The 18758-nt window shown below is 45.5% G+C and overlaps 1 protein-coding gene across 1 annotated transcript in view; it reads right to left on the reverse strand.

Moving 5' to 3' along the window:
* Nucleotides 1–1847: 1847 nt before the first annotated feature.
* The window catches only part of GALNT18 (polypeptide N-acetylgalactosaminyltransferase 18), a 444155-nt gene continuing 427244 nt past the window's right edge, over nucleotides 1848–18758 (reverse strand). Inside the window, exon 11 of the mRNA XM_054028211.1 lies at nucleotides 1848–2054. Coding sequence (XP_053884186.1) covers nucleotides 2049–2054 — 6 coding nt within the window. The 3' untranslated portion in view covers nucleotides 1848–2048. The remainder of the gene's footprint in view (nucleotides 2055–18758) is intronic.

An 18758-nucleotide genomic window follows, 5' to 3' on the forward strand; every position in this document is an offset into this window, starting at 1 on the left:
AGCACAATATACTCTGACTACCCCTAGCTAGTGGATAGCCTCTCAAGGATCCATTGCCAACTGGTGCACAACAGAGCAGCCCTTAAGGCTACTGTAATCTATGCCTGGGGGACAGGTGACCAGCTTCTTGATATTCCCCAATCTGCAGTGCCTAGAATCTGACGTGAGGATCCATATATCCACCTATTTCTACTTGGAACTTTGCCACGAGCAGTTACAATTGACTCCATTCTGAGCTTGGATCGTGTTGTGCTAATGTATGCAGTCTTTTTAGGTTGTATCATTGAGAGTATATCGCCTCCCAGGGCCACATCACTGCAGCCTGAGACTGAAACATGCCATTGTCTGGACAGTAGTGTAACAACTATTTCAAACCAAATCAGCTGCTATAGAAACAGGCTGTTGGAAAACAAAAACGAATTGCAAACAATGACCCCTGAAAACGAAACTACCTAAATCATCTGTTTGTTCAGATCTTATGGGCTGGGAGACAGGGAAATATTTCTGAGCTCAATGAGAGACCATTGAAACTATGTGTGATAAGAACAGACTCAAGGGACCTATGAAATGGGAGGGGGGGTTATTTTGTTTTTTATTTTGATTGGGGAGGTTGTTTTGGTTGGTTGATTTTTGCTACCAAGTTGACCTCTATTCTTTTTATCTTGGTAGATTTTGAATTCCATGTTTTGAACATTTCCGCTGTGCTTCTCGGTGTGTGGGAGCAGGGGAAGCATAGCATCCAAGCTTAAGGTATTAATTAGGACTGTTATTGTTCTGAACTGAGACAGGCATCTTCCTTAAACTATTTGTACAGATTTAAAATATATGCTCAGGAGTCTCAGCTGAAGAACTTTGCGCTTTTATGAAGCAAACCTTTACTTAGCCAAACATAAAAGAAGACATTGATACTCTGTGGACAAGACAGACATTGTGTGTATCGTAACAAAAATACTTACAAGCTGTTGTTAGGGCAACTATTGTGGTCTCTTTATCTGAGTCTCTGCTGTGCTTTTATTGTCAAATAAATAAATAAAATAGATTTTTGCTAGAGATCTGTGCAACCTTTTATATATATAAATGACTAATCTGAGAGAGAGACCAGATTGTCGGCTGGCAAAATGAGGACACTGGTAATGTGCTTTAGCATTATTCTTCTCTAGAAGGTGAAGGATGGTCTTGTGGCTAAAGTACTAGATTTGGCATCAGCAGATCTGGATTCAGTTTGCTACATGTTTCCTATGTGATCTTGGGCAAATCACTTAATTTCTCTGTGCCTCTGTTCCCCACCAGCAAAATAGAGATAATTTATTTTCACAACACTGTGAAGTATTCATTAATACTTAACACGTGCTGCAGTAATGGGGAAAATAAAACTACACAGATAGAAGTTTAGTTCTTGTAACGAAGAACCTGAGGTGTGATCCCATGCTCACTGAAGGCAATGGAATCCATTCAGACCCTGGGTTAGCCCCTGGATGCCAAAATTAGAAACCATGGTCTGTTTTATCTATGGAGATAGAAACTAATACATTAAATCTGGTACGTTCCTCACAGCTGATTAACAGTCTGCGTTCTTGTTACAGCTTCACGTAGGTAGATTAAACAAGTATCATAATCTCAATCCAAAGAGATGGTAATAGAGAAGAAGCTGCACTGCAGTTAAAGTATCTGTGAAATAAAGCATTAATTAAACCTCAGCATGCCTAATTAATGAGGACAAAATGTATTTGAACCTACCTATGTGTTTTTGGATCAGGTGCTGTAACTATTGTTGGTGTCACTGGTAGAGTAGCTGTTAATATACAACTAAAATGTTTGTTCATTTAAAAACCTTGATCCTCATCTGAACCCCTCTGTTGATTTCTTTAAACAAATCTCCCATAGTGAGAGCATTTTATGGTGCAGTATAGAGGGAAGCAATGAAGGCTACCCACACAAAATTGGAAGCCATTCTTAATAGACCTCCTCCTTGGTTAAAGAAACCACTTCTTCCAGTTCAGTACGTCCTTCTGATCCAGCTCAGTTTGCCTCTGATGAGAATTGCAGCTTCACACCTGTGACAGAAAATCAGAAATAGAACCAAAACTAAAGACTTTTTTAAGCTGCCAATGATGTATAAGGGACAGTGAAGATTGCATGTGCATGCAATGTAACCACATACAGGTATGCATTCAGGATCAGGGCACTATCTTCCAAACCCTCAGTGCCCACCAAGTCAAACTGAAAGTGAATGTATACCTAGTCATGTACGCACTGAGTTATATACAGGCCCCAGTAGCCAGGAGTGCAGCAGAAAGGATATTTGCACAAGGATAGACATGTAGCAAACAGCTTGGTTCTCAACCCAAGAGTGGCAACAATTTAAGACACATGAACACTAGCACTGGATTAATTAGCTAATGACAACAATGAGGCACGCAGGCATCTTGGGAAGTAGCTGAATGGCTGATTCCAGTAGTGTCTCCAGTTATTGTCTCGATGGCATTTGTGGCTAGAAATCTCAGGCAATAATGAGCTTGTGCATTGCTGGAATTGCATGATTCTGCTTTGTTGGACACTCCAAGTCAGTCAGTCAGTCAATCCAATTTATTTATACTGTGTTCATCATTACAATAGCCGCCCCTCATAGGTTCACTTTCCGAACCTATCTCTCTGAATCACTTTCTCTCCTATCCGCTGTAGGCACCTGATTCATACCTACAAACTTGTGGTGTTTCTCCAGGCTTCTCTTCTGTTTCACTTCTCTCATTGCTTATTTTCCTTTGTGCAAATAAATTGGCCATTTCTCTCTGCAGGTTGGGATACTAGCCTCCTGTTTCAGGGGAGGGGGCGCAGCAGAGGTGAGCTGGGGTGGGGAGCCCTGTGGCAGCTCCGCCCCCCCTGCCCTGAGGCACCCCCCCCGCATCAGCACCCCAAACCCCCAGCCCGAGCACGCCACCCCCGCTCTAATTCTCCTCCCCTCCCAGGCTTGCGGTGCCAAACAGCTGATTGGCGCTGCAAGCCTGGGAGGCGGGAGAAGTGGAGCGGCCGCTGCGCTGGGACAGGGAGTCTGAGCCGCACATGTCAGCACACGCCGCTGGCAGCCCAGCCCAGGAACGCTGTAAAAAAAAAATTGGGGGGACCGCTTTTTGGTGCCCCCTAATCTTGGCTCCCTAGGCAACTGCCTAGTTTGCCTTAATGGTAGCACTGGCCCTCTTGTGTAGCACCTTACTCTGCAATTAATCCTATTGAAATCAACATGCATTACTCAATCTGGACCTAATTAATTAATGAATTAATACCTACCTAGTGTCTTTCATCCAAGGGTGTTAAAACACTTTTCCAAACAGCAACTAAGAGCTTCTGCACCCCATCCAAAGCCTGAATGAATAAATCTGAAACCAGATCTGCAAACCTTCTTGACTTCCGTGAGCTTATGTGCAGCTCAGAAGGCCACAGATCTTTTCAGGTGAATAAAGCTCTGTGATTTAATATCACCCAGGAAACTTCAGTCAAGGGTTTAATACCTAAAAGCATCAGTCTTAAGAACCCGAGTCATTTAAATCTGCCATGCTAGATGGCATTTATTGATTGTGAGACCATATAGATAGAGTCATACCAAAGAGCAGTACAGGGTTTAAATATAAACTATTTAAACCCGGAGGCATCATCTGGAGTGTCCCTATCAAAAACTGCTGTATATTTATGCTAATAAAGAGATGATTAGGGAGCTGATAATGTTTCATTTTCCTTTTTTGTTTTAATTTTTTTTCAGTTTTTGACTTTTTAACATACATAAAAATCAAAATAACACATATGAGCACTTCTGCATGAAGTGTACAAATATCCTTATCCAGGAGGACTCAAAGAATTGCATCCAGCTGTACAAAATATGTGTTGGAAAGCTCAATATAGGATTAAGATCAAAATAGGATTAATCTGAGATTTGTGTCTTTTTGGAGTCTGGAGAGTGAGAGAGAGATATTAACATAGAATTTAAAATCATTACTGATTTTCTGATGTGTAGCCACATGTGAAGTGAGAAGATACAAATATAGATGCCACACTGAAAAGGGACAGTAAGTAGCAGGGGGATTGGCCATGGTTGTTGAATAGGGAAGACCTTCTGCATCTCTCCAATCAAACTAGATGTCTTGAAATGGCTGTCAGATCTGATTAGGTACAGTTAGTGAAAGATCTGCTTTGGAAGGTTGTTGTCCCCATGAGAATAATAATCCTAGTGAACATGTTGTCTTGAGTTTCCATTTCAGTAGGATACATTCTTTCACTGCCAGTTTAGCTAATAGGAGCATTTTTTTGCTTAGGTTAACAGTGCATATGTGGGAGCTAAATGTTACTCCAACTCATATACAGGTGTTTAAGGAATTCTGGAAAAACATGCAAGTTTGGGGGTGGATTTTGTTTAATTGGTTGGGGGTTTTTTTAATTTGTTTTTTTACGGGGCTTAGGTCAGTTCCTCAGCTGCTATAAATTGACATAGCACTACTGAAGTCAATAGAGCTATGCCAACGTGAATTAGCCAGGATGTGTCCCCTTGCAACTGGTAGGCATCTGCTCAGAACATTGAATAGTTTCACGATTCTGTTGCTGATATTTCCAGCCATCTTACAATATGAGTTCACCATAATATATTCAGCTCTGAGTCTGGGAATTCTTTAGCAGCGTTTAGGCTTTGCGGAAAGCTACACGCAAAGAGCTGCCATTTGAGCAGCTGAAATTGACTACTCAGGGTACCGCAGAGAAGCATACTGGTCTCTTTTTGATATTGCCATATTATGTCTTTTAAATTAGAAGCATTTCCAGAGCAGGCAGCAAGTTGTTGTTAATTCGGTCTGGAGTGGAATTGTGGTGAATGGGGAATCTCTGCAGCAGCTTTTAAAGAACACCTACCGGGGAGCCCTGCTCCTGGGGACAGAGTCCTTGTAAAAAAAGGAGCACAAAGAGGGATGCCCTGAGGTTAAATTTCCAAGTGTGAGGCTTGATAGGGGCAGCAAACAGGTTATAGGAAACCTGGGATAGTGACAGTGAGCAAGACTGTGCAGCTGACAGGGTTGGAAAAAGGTTCCAATGATCAAGAGCAATACAGCACTAAGAACCAAACCACCAGAGTCTAAGTTTCACAACTGAGTGAATGAAGATGTTAGGAGGCTGTGATGACACCTCTCCACTGCTGTGTTCTCCATGCTAGGAAGAGAGGAGGCCATTAGTCCTAGTTCCCTTGGTGGAGCAGGTCCTGCTTGTATCTCAAGCTTGACTGGTTCTGGTTGCTTTGGGGATAGCCCTGAATGTCAAGTGGTTTCCTTAGTTATTGTTTAAGTTCAAAGTATTTTCCATACCATTTTTAATTCTGATGAGTTAGGTGGGGATGAAAGGGTCACATAGGATGACTGCTTTGGTCTAAATTAATTGAAATCCAGAGCCTGTATTTTATAAAGGTTTAGGATTGATAGACGCACAACATAAACGTCACTTTTGACTTGCTGCAGTAGATTTTGCACCCTGAGACTTTGGGATGTGGCACGTATGAGAGTGTGTGGAAGTGGTGGTAACAGTAGCAGCATATCTGCATTGTTTTATTTATGTATTTATTTATTTAATGCATCTGTGTTTGATTCTAGGCTCAAAGCTGTCAGTTAAAGTCTACAGGCTCAAAACTAAATGCTATCTTTCAAGCCAGATCAATTTTGGGACTGAAATTACATAGCCATTAATAAAATGACATGGAGTCCAATTTTGGAATTGCAATTAGTTGTTACACTTGAAATGCACAGGTTTCAATTGACAGCCCTGGTGTATCTTCTTAACAAGGAGTTCAAGGAAGGCGCATGGTTTTTGAGGTTCATTTTAAATCAAAATGAGCAGTGTTCTTTTGTTAATGCAATCAGCAATGGTACATTCACTTCCAGTCTGAGAATCACTACCATAGAATGGACACTTCAGAGACAGGAGTTACATCTGTTTTCTTATTTTACAGGAAATTAAAAGTTCTTGCCTAGGACTAATAGGTATGTTGTCATGCAAGTTCTCTTTTGACACTGTGGATAGTGTTGAGTTTCATAAGATTGGGGCCTTTAAAAGCTGATTTAAAAGACACAGGCTGCTGGATTCTCTTATCTTAACGTCTGAGTTGTTCTCTTGTTCCTTGACAGTTTCTCCTCTGTGCGCCGATAAAGGATCAGTCAGCTGGGAAATGCCAGAGTCCACATCTACTGTCAATGTGTTGGGACTTTCTGAGATTACTCGTAAATCCCTTTGATTACATCGAAATGTGTTCCCCTGGTCTGTCTGGATTACATAATACCTTGGATGCAGCTGTTCTTTAATAGTACCTCTTTTGCCCCAAATATTAGAATGTGCCCAAGGAATCACAGCTCTAACACCTGGGTTAAGAGATGGGAGATCATGGGCCCTTTTGTCAAAATAATATTTCTGCTTCCACTTCTGATTTTCTTTCATCTTCCATACGGTTTCATTGTTATGAGATTTCAGCAAGTTATCAGTAATCGGCAAATTAGATCTGGTCTTTCTTCCTATTAACAGCTAAACTGGAAAAAAGCCATTCTCCAGAGGTGTACTTGGGTAAACCAATAAAGCTTTATACAAATCCTCCCACTGTCAAAAGTCTTTTTCATAAGAGTCTTTACTGACTGTATGGTCCTTTCCACATTTGATTAGGGGTAATTTGGACTTGATGTTTTGTGATGAAAATCCCAATCTATGGCAAATTTCCTAAAATCTACACTGAAAAATTGTGGTCCATTATTGCCAAAGACTTCATCTGGAATTCCATGTCTTGAGAAGATTCCCTTTATGCCGGCTATCACTGACTTACTATTAGTACTGTGCAGTGTGCACATTCCTGGATACAGAGAATAATATTCTGTGACTATTAATTAGTGCTTTGATTGTCAGATAAATAAGTCACTTTTCATAAGGCTTTTGTGGAACTGGATGAGGTCTCAGTGGCTCTGCTTGTTGGCATGGCTTGTATTTCAAGCAGGAAAAGCAGTTTCCTACCACATTAGCAATGTCATGATTGATCCACGGGCAATACAGCACTGCTCATGGTTGTTGTTAGCACTTCTCAATTCCTAAATGACCCTCGTGGATCTTCTGTAGCATTTCTTTTCAGGGGCTCATTGGAATTACAACCTTTCTGCCCTTGAAAATCACCCCATCTATCACAGTAAGTTCATGTCTGCAGCTCCAATAGTCTCTTTTTCTTGGACAGGCCACCCTTTAATTATCACTTCTTTAAGGATTCCCAATAATTCATCTTTCTCCATTTTCTCTCTTCTTTCTTGCAGCTTCCTGTTAACTATGGGAATTGACTTTGCAATCAAATCTACCTAGGCTTGCATCGCTCACGCTAAAGTTTTCCCTAGTTTCATGGGAGCCACTATTCTGGAAAGTGCAGCTGCAGTTAACATGAGTTTACCAGGCATATAGGTCACAACGAAATCATACCTTTGTAGCTTTATTATCATGCTTTGAATCCTTAAGGTACAGTCAGTTAGCAGTTTACTAAATAATACCATCAGGAGCTTCTGGTCCATTTCAACTTCCACTGTCTGTCCATAAATATATTGATTGAATCTCTCACAGGCAAACAATATTCCTAAAAGATCCTTTTTGATCTGTGCATATCTGGTTTCTGCCTCAGTCGGTGATTTACATACATATGCCACTGGTTGCCAACAATCCTCATGCTTCTGTAAAATCATTGCACCTAACCTCATTCTGCTGATGGGGAACTAGGGCACTGACCGATTTTTGACCTGGCTGAAGGTGAAGCAGGAAATGTGGTTCAGGGATGGGAATGGAGCCATCATCTTCTGAGCTCCAGTCTGGTGCCTTAATATCATGACCATCCTTCCCCTTGCAAGCTGGCTGAGAATCTGGCCCCTGTGTGCTGGGCTGATAATTTGGCACCTTTCACTGTGTCTGTGTGACTTTTCATCTTAAATTAGGAAGTTCTGTCCTATCATGCTCTCTTCAACTGAAGATTATGTAGTGGAAATAAAAACACATATTACAATGGAAAAACTGTATTCTTATGGCAAGAAAAGAGCTCTTCAGATGCTTTATCCTAGTAAATTCTGTGTGAGATCTTGCATAATGAGTCTGAATGCAGAAAAAATTGCTGTCACTTGTAGCTCACAATGTAAAATTAATTTGTCAATAAATACATTCATTGCCATTTCCAAATGGCTGTGAGACACCCTTCCAAGTATTGTTCCACACACTTTTATGTATCTTAGTGATAAAAGGGTGGTGGTGGGGGAACAACACATGAGACACTAGTGAACAAATCCTGAGGAAAAAAACATTATAATGCTGGTATCTTAGTGCCAGCCTCCTGTGCTACAGTTGATTTCTACATAAGCACAGCCACACTGAGTCAGACCAGTGGTCCATCTAGTCCAGTGTCAGGTGCTTCACGGGGAGAGAACGGAACAGGGCAATTTGAGTGATCCAGCCCCTGTCATCCAGGCCGAGCTTCTAGCACGCAGTAGTTTAGGGACACCCAGAGCATGGGGGTTGCATCCCTGACCATGTTGGCTAACGGCCTATCCTCCATGAACTTTTCCAAGTCTTTTTCGACCCTATCTGATGGTCACACGTGGCATGCATTTGGGATGTTATTCAGCCTTTTCCTTGCTGACATCACCATTAAGGCTTTGCATTAGAGTGCGAATTTGAGGCAGCTCTGCATTGCTTTTTGGCATCTGATGGCAATGTGGAGTGCTGGAGTGCATTATTGACAGCATTATAAAGGTGAAAAGGAATTAAGTCTTTCCCTTTTTAACTCCGTATTTCCATGTGTTTACGGTATTGGTTGGATGAGGTGTATCCTGATACAACCTTAACAGTCAGTAAACAAAGCTTTTGTTTGTGTTATATATATTCCTAGCACATTCTATTACAAAACACCTTTTGAGACCCTGACATTGCATTTTCTGTATATCTCTGGAGTAGTTGGCTCAATCCAGTCCAAAATGACATGTGACAGCTATTGGGTTTATTACAGCTTGAACAACATTGCTCTTGATCATTGTGCCAGTTGATCTGAAGAAGTTCAGATGAAAGGTGATGCGTTGAATGAGAACCCCTTTTCTGCCCAGGCACAGGAGGTAATATAATTGGCACTAGAAATCCAGAATCCTCGTGTCAAGGGGTTAATGATAACTTAAATTCCTTAAAGATGAATTAGTAGACTTTTGACTTGCCAAAATATGATTTCAGAATTCTTTGCTTCTCCCTTAACTATGGATGGCAACACTAACACCAGTACTAGGTAGGCCAGGGGTGGGCAAACGTTTTGGCATGAGGGCCACATCTGGGTATGGAAATTGTATGTCAGGCCATGAATGCTCACGAAATTGGGGGCTGGAGGGGGGGAGGGCTCTGGGGTGGGGCCAGAAATGAGGAGTTCAGTGTGCAGGAGGAGGCTCAGGGCTGGGGCAGGGGGTTGAGGTGCAGGTGGGGGTTGAGGTCTCTGGGGGTGCAGGCTCTGAAGTGCAGGAGGGTGAGGCCGAGGGGTTTGGAGGGCAGGAGGGGGGTCAGGGCTGGGGCAGGGGGTTGGGGTGCAGGCTCTGGGCAGTGCTTACCTCAGGCAGCTCCCGGAAGCAGCAGCATGTCCCCCCTCTCACTCCTACATGGAGGCGCAACCAGGTGGCTCTACACACTGCCTGTCCGCAGGTATCGCCCCTGCAGCTCCCATTGGCCATGGTTACTGGCCAATGGGAGCTGGAGGGGCGGTGCTTAGGTTGGGGGCAGCATGCGGAGGCCCCTGGCTGCTCCTACACCTAGGAGCTGGAGTGGGGACATGCTGCTGCTTCCGGGAGCCGCGCGGAGCCACAGCACACATGGAATGGGGCAAGCCCCAGACCCTGCTCCTTGGCAGGAGCTCGAGGGCCAGAGTAACACGTCTGAAGGCCGGATGCATCCCCTGGGCCATAGTTTGCTCACCCCTGAGGTAGGAGGATGCATTCTGAGCAACTCAGTCCCAGGAAGATGATGACAAATAGGAGAGAACTCAGAAGAAACAGTGGGAATCAGCGGGAATTTGCCAAAGTAAGGATTGAGGACCAGATATCATTTTGGTGGAGAAAATCCATGGAAGGGCTAGTTCAGGCCAAATTGCAGAGTTTTGTCCTGGGAGTGATCCCCTTAGGGTATGTGTGTGCATGCACACAAGTAGGGAGCTGGCACTCCAAGCCCATGAATGGTTCCATATTTGTGATGAAATTCTGCCGTTCTTGTGCATCTTTGGAGCGCTAGGCATTTGCACAGAGGATAGGATACTCCATGCTAACTGAATGGAGATCAGCTCAAGCCACATTACCATAGGATCACTAACATTGGCCAGCACCATTCAGCCTTCGCCTAAAGGATGTGAAGAGGTTTCCCTCAAAAAGTCATGCTGACATGGTCAGCATTAATCCCCAGGCCCATTTCCCTGTATGTCTGGAGGGGAATGATGATGTAATAACAAATGGCTAATCTCTTGTAGCCACACCCCCAGCACCAAACAGAGATATCATGAGGGGACATCTGGAGTGACAAGAGAGGTGAAAGTGATGTAACCTAGGCTCAGCTACTCCTCCACCCCTCAATGGGCCATTTGCTCAGCTTTTTCACACTCGCTCTGTCTGTCTCTCACAAAAATTATTTAGCCTTGAAAACAAACTGTAAGTGATGGCCTGATATGTATAATATGGTGGAATGCTAATTGAGGCAAAGCAGGTTGGGGGCTAACGTTAACTGTCTACAAGTTCCTGAAGAGGAATAAGCACAAAGGAAGAGCAAGAATTGTTTCGACAACTTATGACTAAGAGCAGTGGTTAAAAACAAAACAACAACTACCTCAGTAAAAGACAATTTTGGTTAAATTTCCTAAGAGTCAGATGTGTTATATGGAATGATCTTCCCAGTGGATTGGTGGAAGCACCATCACTTGTGTTATTTGACACTAGACTAGACAAAGCACTCAAAATGCTATGGGGAGCAATTCTGCACTGGCAAGGAGAGGAACAAGCTGAACTCACTGGCTTTTTCTATTTTTGATTTCCGTAGTTCTGTAAATTCATGACTTGGCGGGTAAGCAAAGGAGGGATGAATTTTAACTGGTTCACAGATACTTTGTGGTGTGTCAGTTGTACTCCCATAACTGTTTTAATGTAGTAATTTGTGTGTGTGTGTGTGTGTGTGTGTGTCTGTTCATCTTGATAAAGGCAATTTTAGAGATGTCTGAGTCTACTGAGGCAGACGACTCGGCGATGTTCTGTAACACAGCAAAGGGTGTAATTTTTCTTCCCTATGTCTTAAATACATGTATTGTTTAGTAGCTATGTGGAAGGAAATGCTTTACCCATCACCAGCCCTCTGTGTAATTAAAAACTAAAAGTATCATAAAGAGATGTCTGTGATTTAGAGTTAATGCCTGTGTCTAGCGGAGGATACACTGTAGTTATCCTAATCCTGTTCTGTGTCTCTCCCAAGAAAATATGCTCATGGAAGAAAATCTGTTGTTGTTCTGATGGCCTAAAGGGCCTGATTCAGCAAAGTATTTAGGAATGTGCTTAACTTTAAGTACATAAGTAGCCCCATTATCTATTTGCTATTTGATGGTTTTTTTGGTCATTACTATTTCTTTGTATTACTCTAGTGCATAGGAGCTCTAGTCATGGACTAAAACCTCATTGTGCCCCAAACCACTAAAGCGAAGTACAGGCTTAAGTGTTTTACTGAATCCAGGCCTATTTGTAGAACGTGGCCTAGAGGAAAAATAATTTGTTAGTATCAGGAGTAGGCAAAGGTATTGTGGGTGTTGTGTATAAAGGTGTGGTTATAATTCACCTCAATACAATTTTGTTGTAAGTGCCTCAGGCAGGGCTGGCCTTACCATGAAGCGAACTGAGGCAGCCGCCTCAGGTGCCAGACTGAGGGGAGAGGCGCCACTAGGACCCAAATGTAGAAAATTGTGTCTGCTGCTGGTGCATATGTATTCTCTCTGCTCTAGATGCACAGAGATGGTGGAGTGCTGTGCTGGAGGAAGGAGAGCACAAGAGACATAACAGGCAGGCAGGAGAAAAAGGTGAGAGGGAATAACAGAAAGCAGCAGGAGCAGCAGGGAGAGAGAGGAGGAGGAGCCTTTTATGTATCTCTCTAGCACCCCCAGGAGCCTGGACTGATTAACACCAGCTTCTCAGGGAGCTTCCTGTTTCCCACTGCTTCCCTGAACCCACTTGAGGAGAACAGGCAGTCAACTGAAGTAGTAGGAGCCAGTTAAGCCCTTAAGACGCTGATATCTTTCCTCACTCAGGCCCTGCTACCAGCCTGCTTATTTGTCCCCTTCAACTGAGTGTTGAGAGCCACTATAGCTGGCACAGAACAGCAGTCATGAGTGAAAGAAGAAAATGCCCCTCGGGGCAGCATTCAGAAAAAGAAAGAAAGCAAAGGAAGCTTTTCTATCTAAGCAGGAAGGAGCTCTCCTGAGATACATAGACACAAATGTTCACGATGAGCCTTCTGGCCCCAGTGAGGATATGAGTGGTGAGGAGATGCCTGATCTTCCAGTTAGTCAGAGTGCAGGTGACCTGGCAGCTACTGCAGCATCCATAACTCCATCTCAAATGGATGTAACCATGCACATTCCTGAAGAAAATTGTAGATCAGAGAAGAGTGTGGTGGAGGCGCAAGAAACAGCTGCTGCTGAGTTTAGTTCCTTAAGTCTAGATGATCCAGGACTGTGGACCCACTTGAGCAGTAGCCTGAGGGACTTTCTTGTACTGCATGGGCCACAGCAAGTGAAAAACGTCATGTTCCCCAAAGACAATGAAAATAGAAGTTTCCATCCAACACATTACTGGCGTGAAATCCCCAATGGTACAAAGTGGAGAGGCCATGGCTTATGTACCCAAAAGCCCAGAATGCTGCATACTGTTTTTGTTGCAAACTCTTCCAGTCTAATGTTCCAGCCACATTGGGTTCTACAGGAACAAAGGACTGGAAAAATCTGGCTAGAAATCTGGCATGCCATGAGAAGGCAGCAAATCACCAGAGAGCATTCCATAGGTGGAAAGAGTTTGAAATGAGACTAAGGTTAAAGGCCACCATAGATGATCAGCATCAAGAGAAGATTGCATTGGCAAAATGTTCTGAAAAGGCTCATTGCCATTGTGAGAATGCTTGCTACCCAAAACCTAGCACTGCGTGGCACTTCAGATCAGCTGTATGTGCCAAACTTACTTAAACTTCCTTAAAATTGTGAAGCTGATGGCTGAGTTTGATGCTGTACTCCAGGAGCATCTAAGCAGAGTCACCACCCAAGAAATGTACACCCACCACTACCTTGGAAAAACAATTGAAAATGAGATCATACAGTTACTGGCAACAAAAGACAAACAGAAGATTGTGGCCGATCTGAAGTCAGCAAGATATTACTCTGTTATTCTGGACTGCACACCTGACATCAGCCATATGGAACAAATGACTTTAATGGTGCGTTTTGTAACCACAACAGAACCTAGTGAAAATGTCCCTGCAATGGTGACTGTCAGCAAGCATTTTCTAGAATGTATTGACATTGATGATACTCCAGGAGCTGGTATGACAAATGTGCTTCTTAAAAAGCTGGAAGATACAGGAATTGCGATAGCTGACATGAGAGGTCAGAGCTACGATAATGGTGCCAACATGAGAGGAAACAACAGAGGAGTGCAGACACGGATCCGAGAGTTAAACCCTCGAGCTTTTTTTGTCCCATGCAGTTCTCATTCATTGAACTTGGTGGTCAGTCATGCAGCATCAGCTTCTAGTGAGGCTGCTGAATTTTTTAATGTAATTCAAAGCATCTATGTATTTTTCTCTGCATCAATTCATGGATGGCAAATTTTGAAGCAACATCCTCTCTGCCACTGAAACCACTGAGTGCCACATGATGGGAAAGTTGAGTGGAGGCAATAAAGCCTATCAAACACCAAATTGGGAAGCTAGATGATGCCATAGTTGTCATTATGGAGGATAATGCTATGACAGGAACTGTTTGTGGGAGAACAATGGCAGAGGGAAATGGAATCACCAGAAACATACATAACTTCACATTTCTGTGTGGCTTAGTGTTGTGGCATGACATACTGTTTGAAATAAATGTTGTAAGCAAGAGACTCCAAGGTGTTGACCTTGATATATCTGGAGCAATGGAACAACTGGACAAAGCAAAGTCATACCTACAGTTTTACCGGTCAGATGAGGGATTTCAAAACGTTTTGAAGAGTGCACAGAAGTTGGCAGAGGAACTTCACACTGAAGCTATTTTCCCACCCATTCAAGAATACAAGAGTCACCGAAGAAGACATTTTGATTACGAGGCACGGGATAATCCCATAAGAGACCCCAAACAACAATTCAAAGTTGAATTCTTTAACCTGGTGCTAGATTGTGGAATACAGTCAGTTGAAGCACGTTTCATGCTGCTCAAGAAACACAGCAGTATATTTGGGATGTTGTACAATATTCCAAAACTCCTCACTATACCTGAAGAAGACCTACACCAGCAATGCAGGGCACTAGAGACAGTGTTGACACACGATGACATGCGCGATATTGATGCAAGTGATTTAGGTGATGAACTGAAAGCTCTTTCAAGATACATTTCAGCAGGATCAACTCCAAAGGCTGTTCTGGAATATATGTGCACAAATACGATGACCACCCTCTTTCCAAATGCTTTTGTTGCTCTGCTAATACTTCCTGTAACAGTTACCAGGGGAGAACGCAGATGTGACAAAGTGGAACTGTTCTTAATGGTTCCTCTAAATATTGTGTGGGTGCCTCGGTTTCCCCTATGCATTTCTTAAGTCTCCAGTGTGCATAAATGGCCAACAATCTGTCTCCTAGCAACAAATGGCCAGGGCCCTTCCTCCCTTGCAAGAGAATAGCTAAAGGTGAACAAAGAGATCAGGTGACCTCCTGGCCCAGGAAAGAGACAAAGGCCAGAAAGGAGGGGTGGAGGGGGATTGGGGCTGGCTGGGGATGTGGAGTGAGTGCAAATGGGGTTATATGGCTCACTGGGCCCCAAAATGAACCCGGCTGAGGGGTCCCGTTTGCTGTACCTACAAGCTCTGTTTTAGACCATGTTCCTGTCATCTAATAAACCTGTTTTACTGACTGGCTAAAAGTCACGTCTGACTGCAAAGCAGGGGTGCAGGACCCTCTGGCTTCCCCAGGACCCCGCCTGGGCAGACTCACTGTGGGAAGCACATGGAGGGGCATATGCTAAATGCTCCAAGGAGAGACCCAGGAAGGTGAAGCCATGTAAGCTTCTTGCCCTGAAAACAGTCTGTTCCAAGGGAAAGGAGGCTCTCCAAAGTCCTGACTGGCTTTGTGGGAAGCAGTTCCAAAGCATCGCCTGGGAACTCCATGACAACTGGTGGCAGAGGTGGGATGTACTGCACCCCGTGAATGGTGCTTCTTGCAGTAAGTAACTGCGGAGCAGTAAAACAAAGGGGGAATAATAAGGACCAGGCGTGCTGAAGGCTGAAAAAGGGACAGTTTCAGGGGACGATTAACCCCTGGGTGTGTGTGACCAGCAAGGAGGACTGTTGGAGTAACAGGGTCCCCCTGAGGACTGCAGCAAGCAGTCTTGGGGCGGAGGAGCCTGCCGCTCGACCCTGGGAGAGAGAAGGACTTTTGCAGTAACAGGGTTCCCCTGGGAATTGCAGCGAGCGGTCCCAGGGGCAGAGAAGTCTGCAGCTCAACCCTGGCAGAGAGGTGGTAACCACAAGAAGGGCTGGCACACTAGGGGTTCTTCCTGGAAACCATGGGGAAGCTGAAAGCACACGGGCCTCTGAGTCCAAAGCAACTTGGGAACAGCGGAGTGATGGCCTATCACCATCTCCTTAAGAAGGATATTGTAATCTTGGGCAAAAAGAGAGGGTTACGCATTGGAAAGTTCCCCAAGGCCCAGTTAATCGTGCAGCTGGAGGACAAGGACCGCTCTAAGGAGCAGATTCCTGACCCAAATGGGGCTACAAGAGGATCTGGGAGCAGCTGGAGGGGTAACCAGGCATCCCCAAGAGTCTGGTCCCCAACTGGACGAGGGTCTTCACAATCAGGTTCCCCATCAGGGGGTGGAAGACGGATGAAATTGGAGCTAAGTCTGAGAGAGCGAGAGGACCATGAGAAAAAGCAAGCGCCCGAGGAAAAGCTGCAGGAAAAGCAACAGCAGCATGGCCTGGCAATGGGGGAGCGGAAAGGCATAGGGGGCTTCCCAGTGAGTGGGGATAGACATAGGGTGCCAGTTCCGCAGGGAACCTCAACTCTAAATTGCTGCCCCTGGTTAAGGAGGGAGGGGATGTGGATGCCCACCACCCAGCCTTCAAGCAGGCGGGTAACCAGGGGGACCCTGCGGAAAAGCCCCAGTATCTAGTCCCTTGCTGGGTCCCAAGGCCATAAACACTGTCAGCCAGATGGGCGGGGTGGTGGACAGGCTCCCACTCCTGGCCCCGGCCTATATGTCTGCATGAAGTCTCCTGGGCTCAGGCTCCTCAGACCCCCAGTGGGAGCAGAAGGTGGGGGTCAATGGGGAGACATGCCTGGGGTGGCGAGACCCTGGGACAGAGAGAACTGTTGTCAGGCCCCGGGTGGTGCAGCCGCCAATGCTGAGGGGCTGTGTAACCTGGGTAAAGGTCCTCGGGATAAAGGTCCTCACCCTGCCTATGGCCCAGATCCCTGTGCAGACACAGGAGGCTTCAGGCTGGCTGGTAGTTGGGGTTCTCCAGGATAGCGGCTGTGAGGTCCTGTTGAGGGATAACTGTATCTTTGTGGGACAGGATCCAAGCCATGCTCCTGTAACGGCCAAGGATTTGAATTTAAATCCAGGAAACCAATTGGCTAAGATGGAAATTGTCAGTGAAAATGCAAATGACCTGGCTGGTAGGAAGGAGGGGCTGCTGGGCTCAGAATACCTGCCTGACTGTAACCAGACCCCTGGGGCTGAGTGTATCGAAGAAATGCTCCCCACCCCCGTGCACACTGGAGAGGGGGCTCACACTGGCTCTGATGCTGTAACCAGAGCAAAGAGCTCCCTACCTGCCCCTACTGGGACAGCAAGGGCAGCGCCGAGCATGGTGGAAGCTAAGACCCCAGCTGAGTGGGGGAGACACACAGGCAGGGCAGGTCTGCTGCCAACCAGGTTTGCCTGGTCCAGACGTGCTGCTGGGAAGTGATTACACAGCAGGGAGGAAGCTACCAGGAACAGGGCTCAGGGGGTCTGTGACCCCAGGCCCAACCAGCAAGAGGAAGCAGGTCCCACTCCCTTCCCCAGCAGCTAAATTCCAGACCAAGCTGCGGAAGGATACCTCCTTGAAAAAGCTGAGGGAACTTGTTGGCCACAGTGCTGCAAACCCCCTTGGGGAAGGCTGCAGGGACAGAGTCCTGTGGGAGAAGGGATTCCTCTACCAGGAATGGGCTCCCCAAGGGGAAATAAAACAGGGGGAATCAGGAGGCAGCTGGTGGTGTCCCAGGAATCCACAGGGTTCTTCCCTTTTGAGCTGCTGTATGGAAGGAGAGTAAGGGAACCCCTGAATCTGGAAAGGGAGGATTGAAAAAAAAATGGGGAAGACCCCTTGATGAATCTCTTCCCTAAGGTGGGAGACAATCGCTCCCCAACGGGGAACCATCAGGTGTTCCCCGTTCAGAGTCACTGGGAAAGCAGCCCTAAAGAGAAAGGTCAAGGACATGCTGGCTTTAAATGTAATCCAGCCGTTCAACAGCCCATGGGCCTCACCCGTGGGGCTAGTCCCCGAGAAAGACGGGATAATCTGGTTCTGTGGGGACTATCGGAAGCTTAAAGCCATCACCGTGTCCGATGCCTACCCCATGCCTAGGCCTGGGAAGATTCTAGACAGCTAAGGGAAATGGAAAACTTAGCCCTGGCGTACATCAATGACATGTGTGTCTTTAGTCAGACCGGGGAGGAACAGGTATCCCAGGTGAAGAGGGTGCTGGGCTGCCTCAAGAAGGCAGGACTGACAGTAAAACCCAAGAAGTGCAAGGTGAAAATAATCAGAAATTGGCCTATTCCCCAAACCAAAAAAACCAAGTCTAGGCCTTTATCAGGATGGCGGGGTGCTACCAGAGGTTTGTACCTCACGTTAGCCCCCTAGCTGCCCCCATCCCTGAGCTACGTGAAAGGGGTAAGCCAGACAAGGTGGTCTGGACCGAGCAGTGCCAGAGGGATCTCTGTATACTGAAGGAGGCTCTAATCCAGGGCCCGGTAAATCTGGTAAACCCAGACTTTGCCAAGCCTTTTTCAGTGTTCACCGAGGCCTCAAACGCAGGGCTGGGCACGGTGCTAATGCAAGCCGATGCTAAGGGGGGAAAACACCCCATCGGGGACCTAAGCAAAAAACTGCTGCCCCAGGAGCAGAACTATGCGGCCTCCAAAAAAAAAAAAAAAAAAAGCCTGGCCATGGTGCAGGCCCTTAAAAAGCTGCAGCTGTATCATTTTGGGCGTTACTTTACTGTGTATACTGACCACTCTCCTCCGACCTGGCGGCGTCAAATGCAAGCGGCTGATGCCAAGCTGCTGGGAACAGAAACACCTGTTCAGAGGGTGGCCAAGGTCAAAATAGGGGCTCTTAACCAAGAGAGCCCGAATTGCAGCTCGCCAAACTGGAGCACTGGGAAAAAACCCAATCCCAGTTTAAACCCCAGGGGTAGTGGAGGTGGCAAAAGGGCACGGGCCGAAT

This window comes from Malaclemys terrapin, chromosome 4 (genome assembly GCF_027887155.1).
Source record: "Malaclemys terrapin pileata isolate rMalTer1 chromosome 4, rMalTer1.hap1, whole genome shotgun sequence".
Lineage (NCBI taxonomy): Eukaryota > Metazoa > Chordata > Testudines > Emydidae > Malaclemys > Malaclemys terrapin.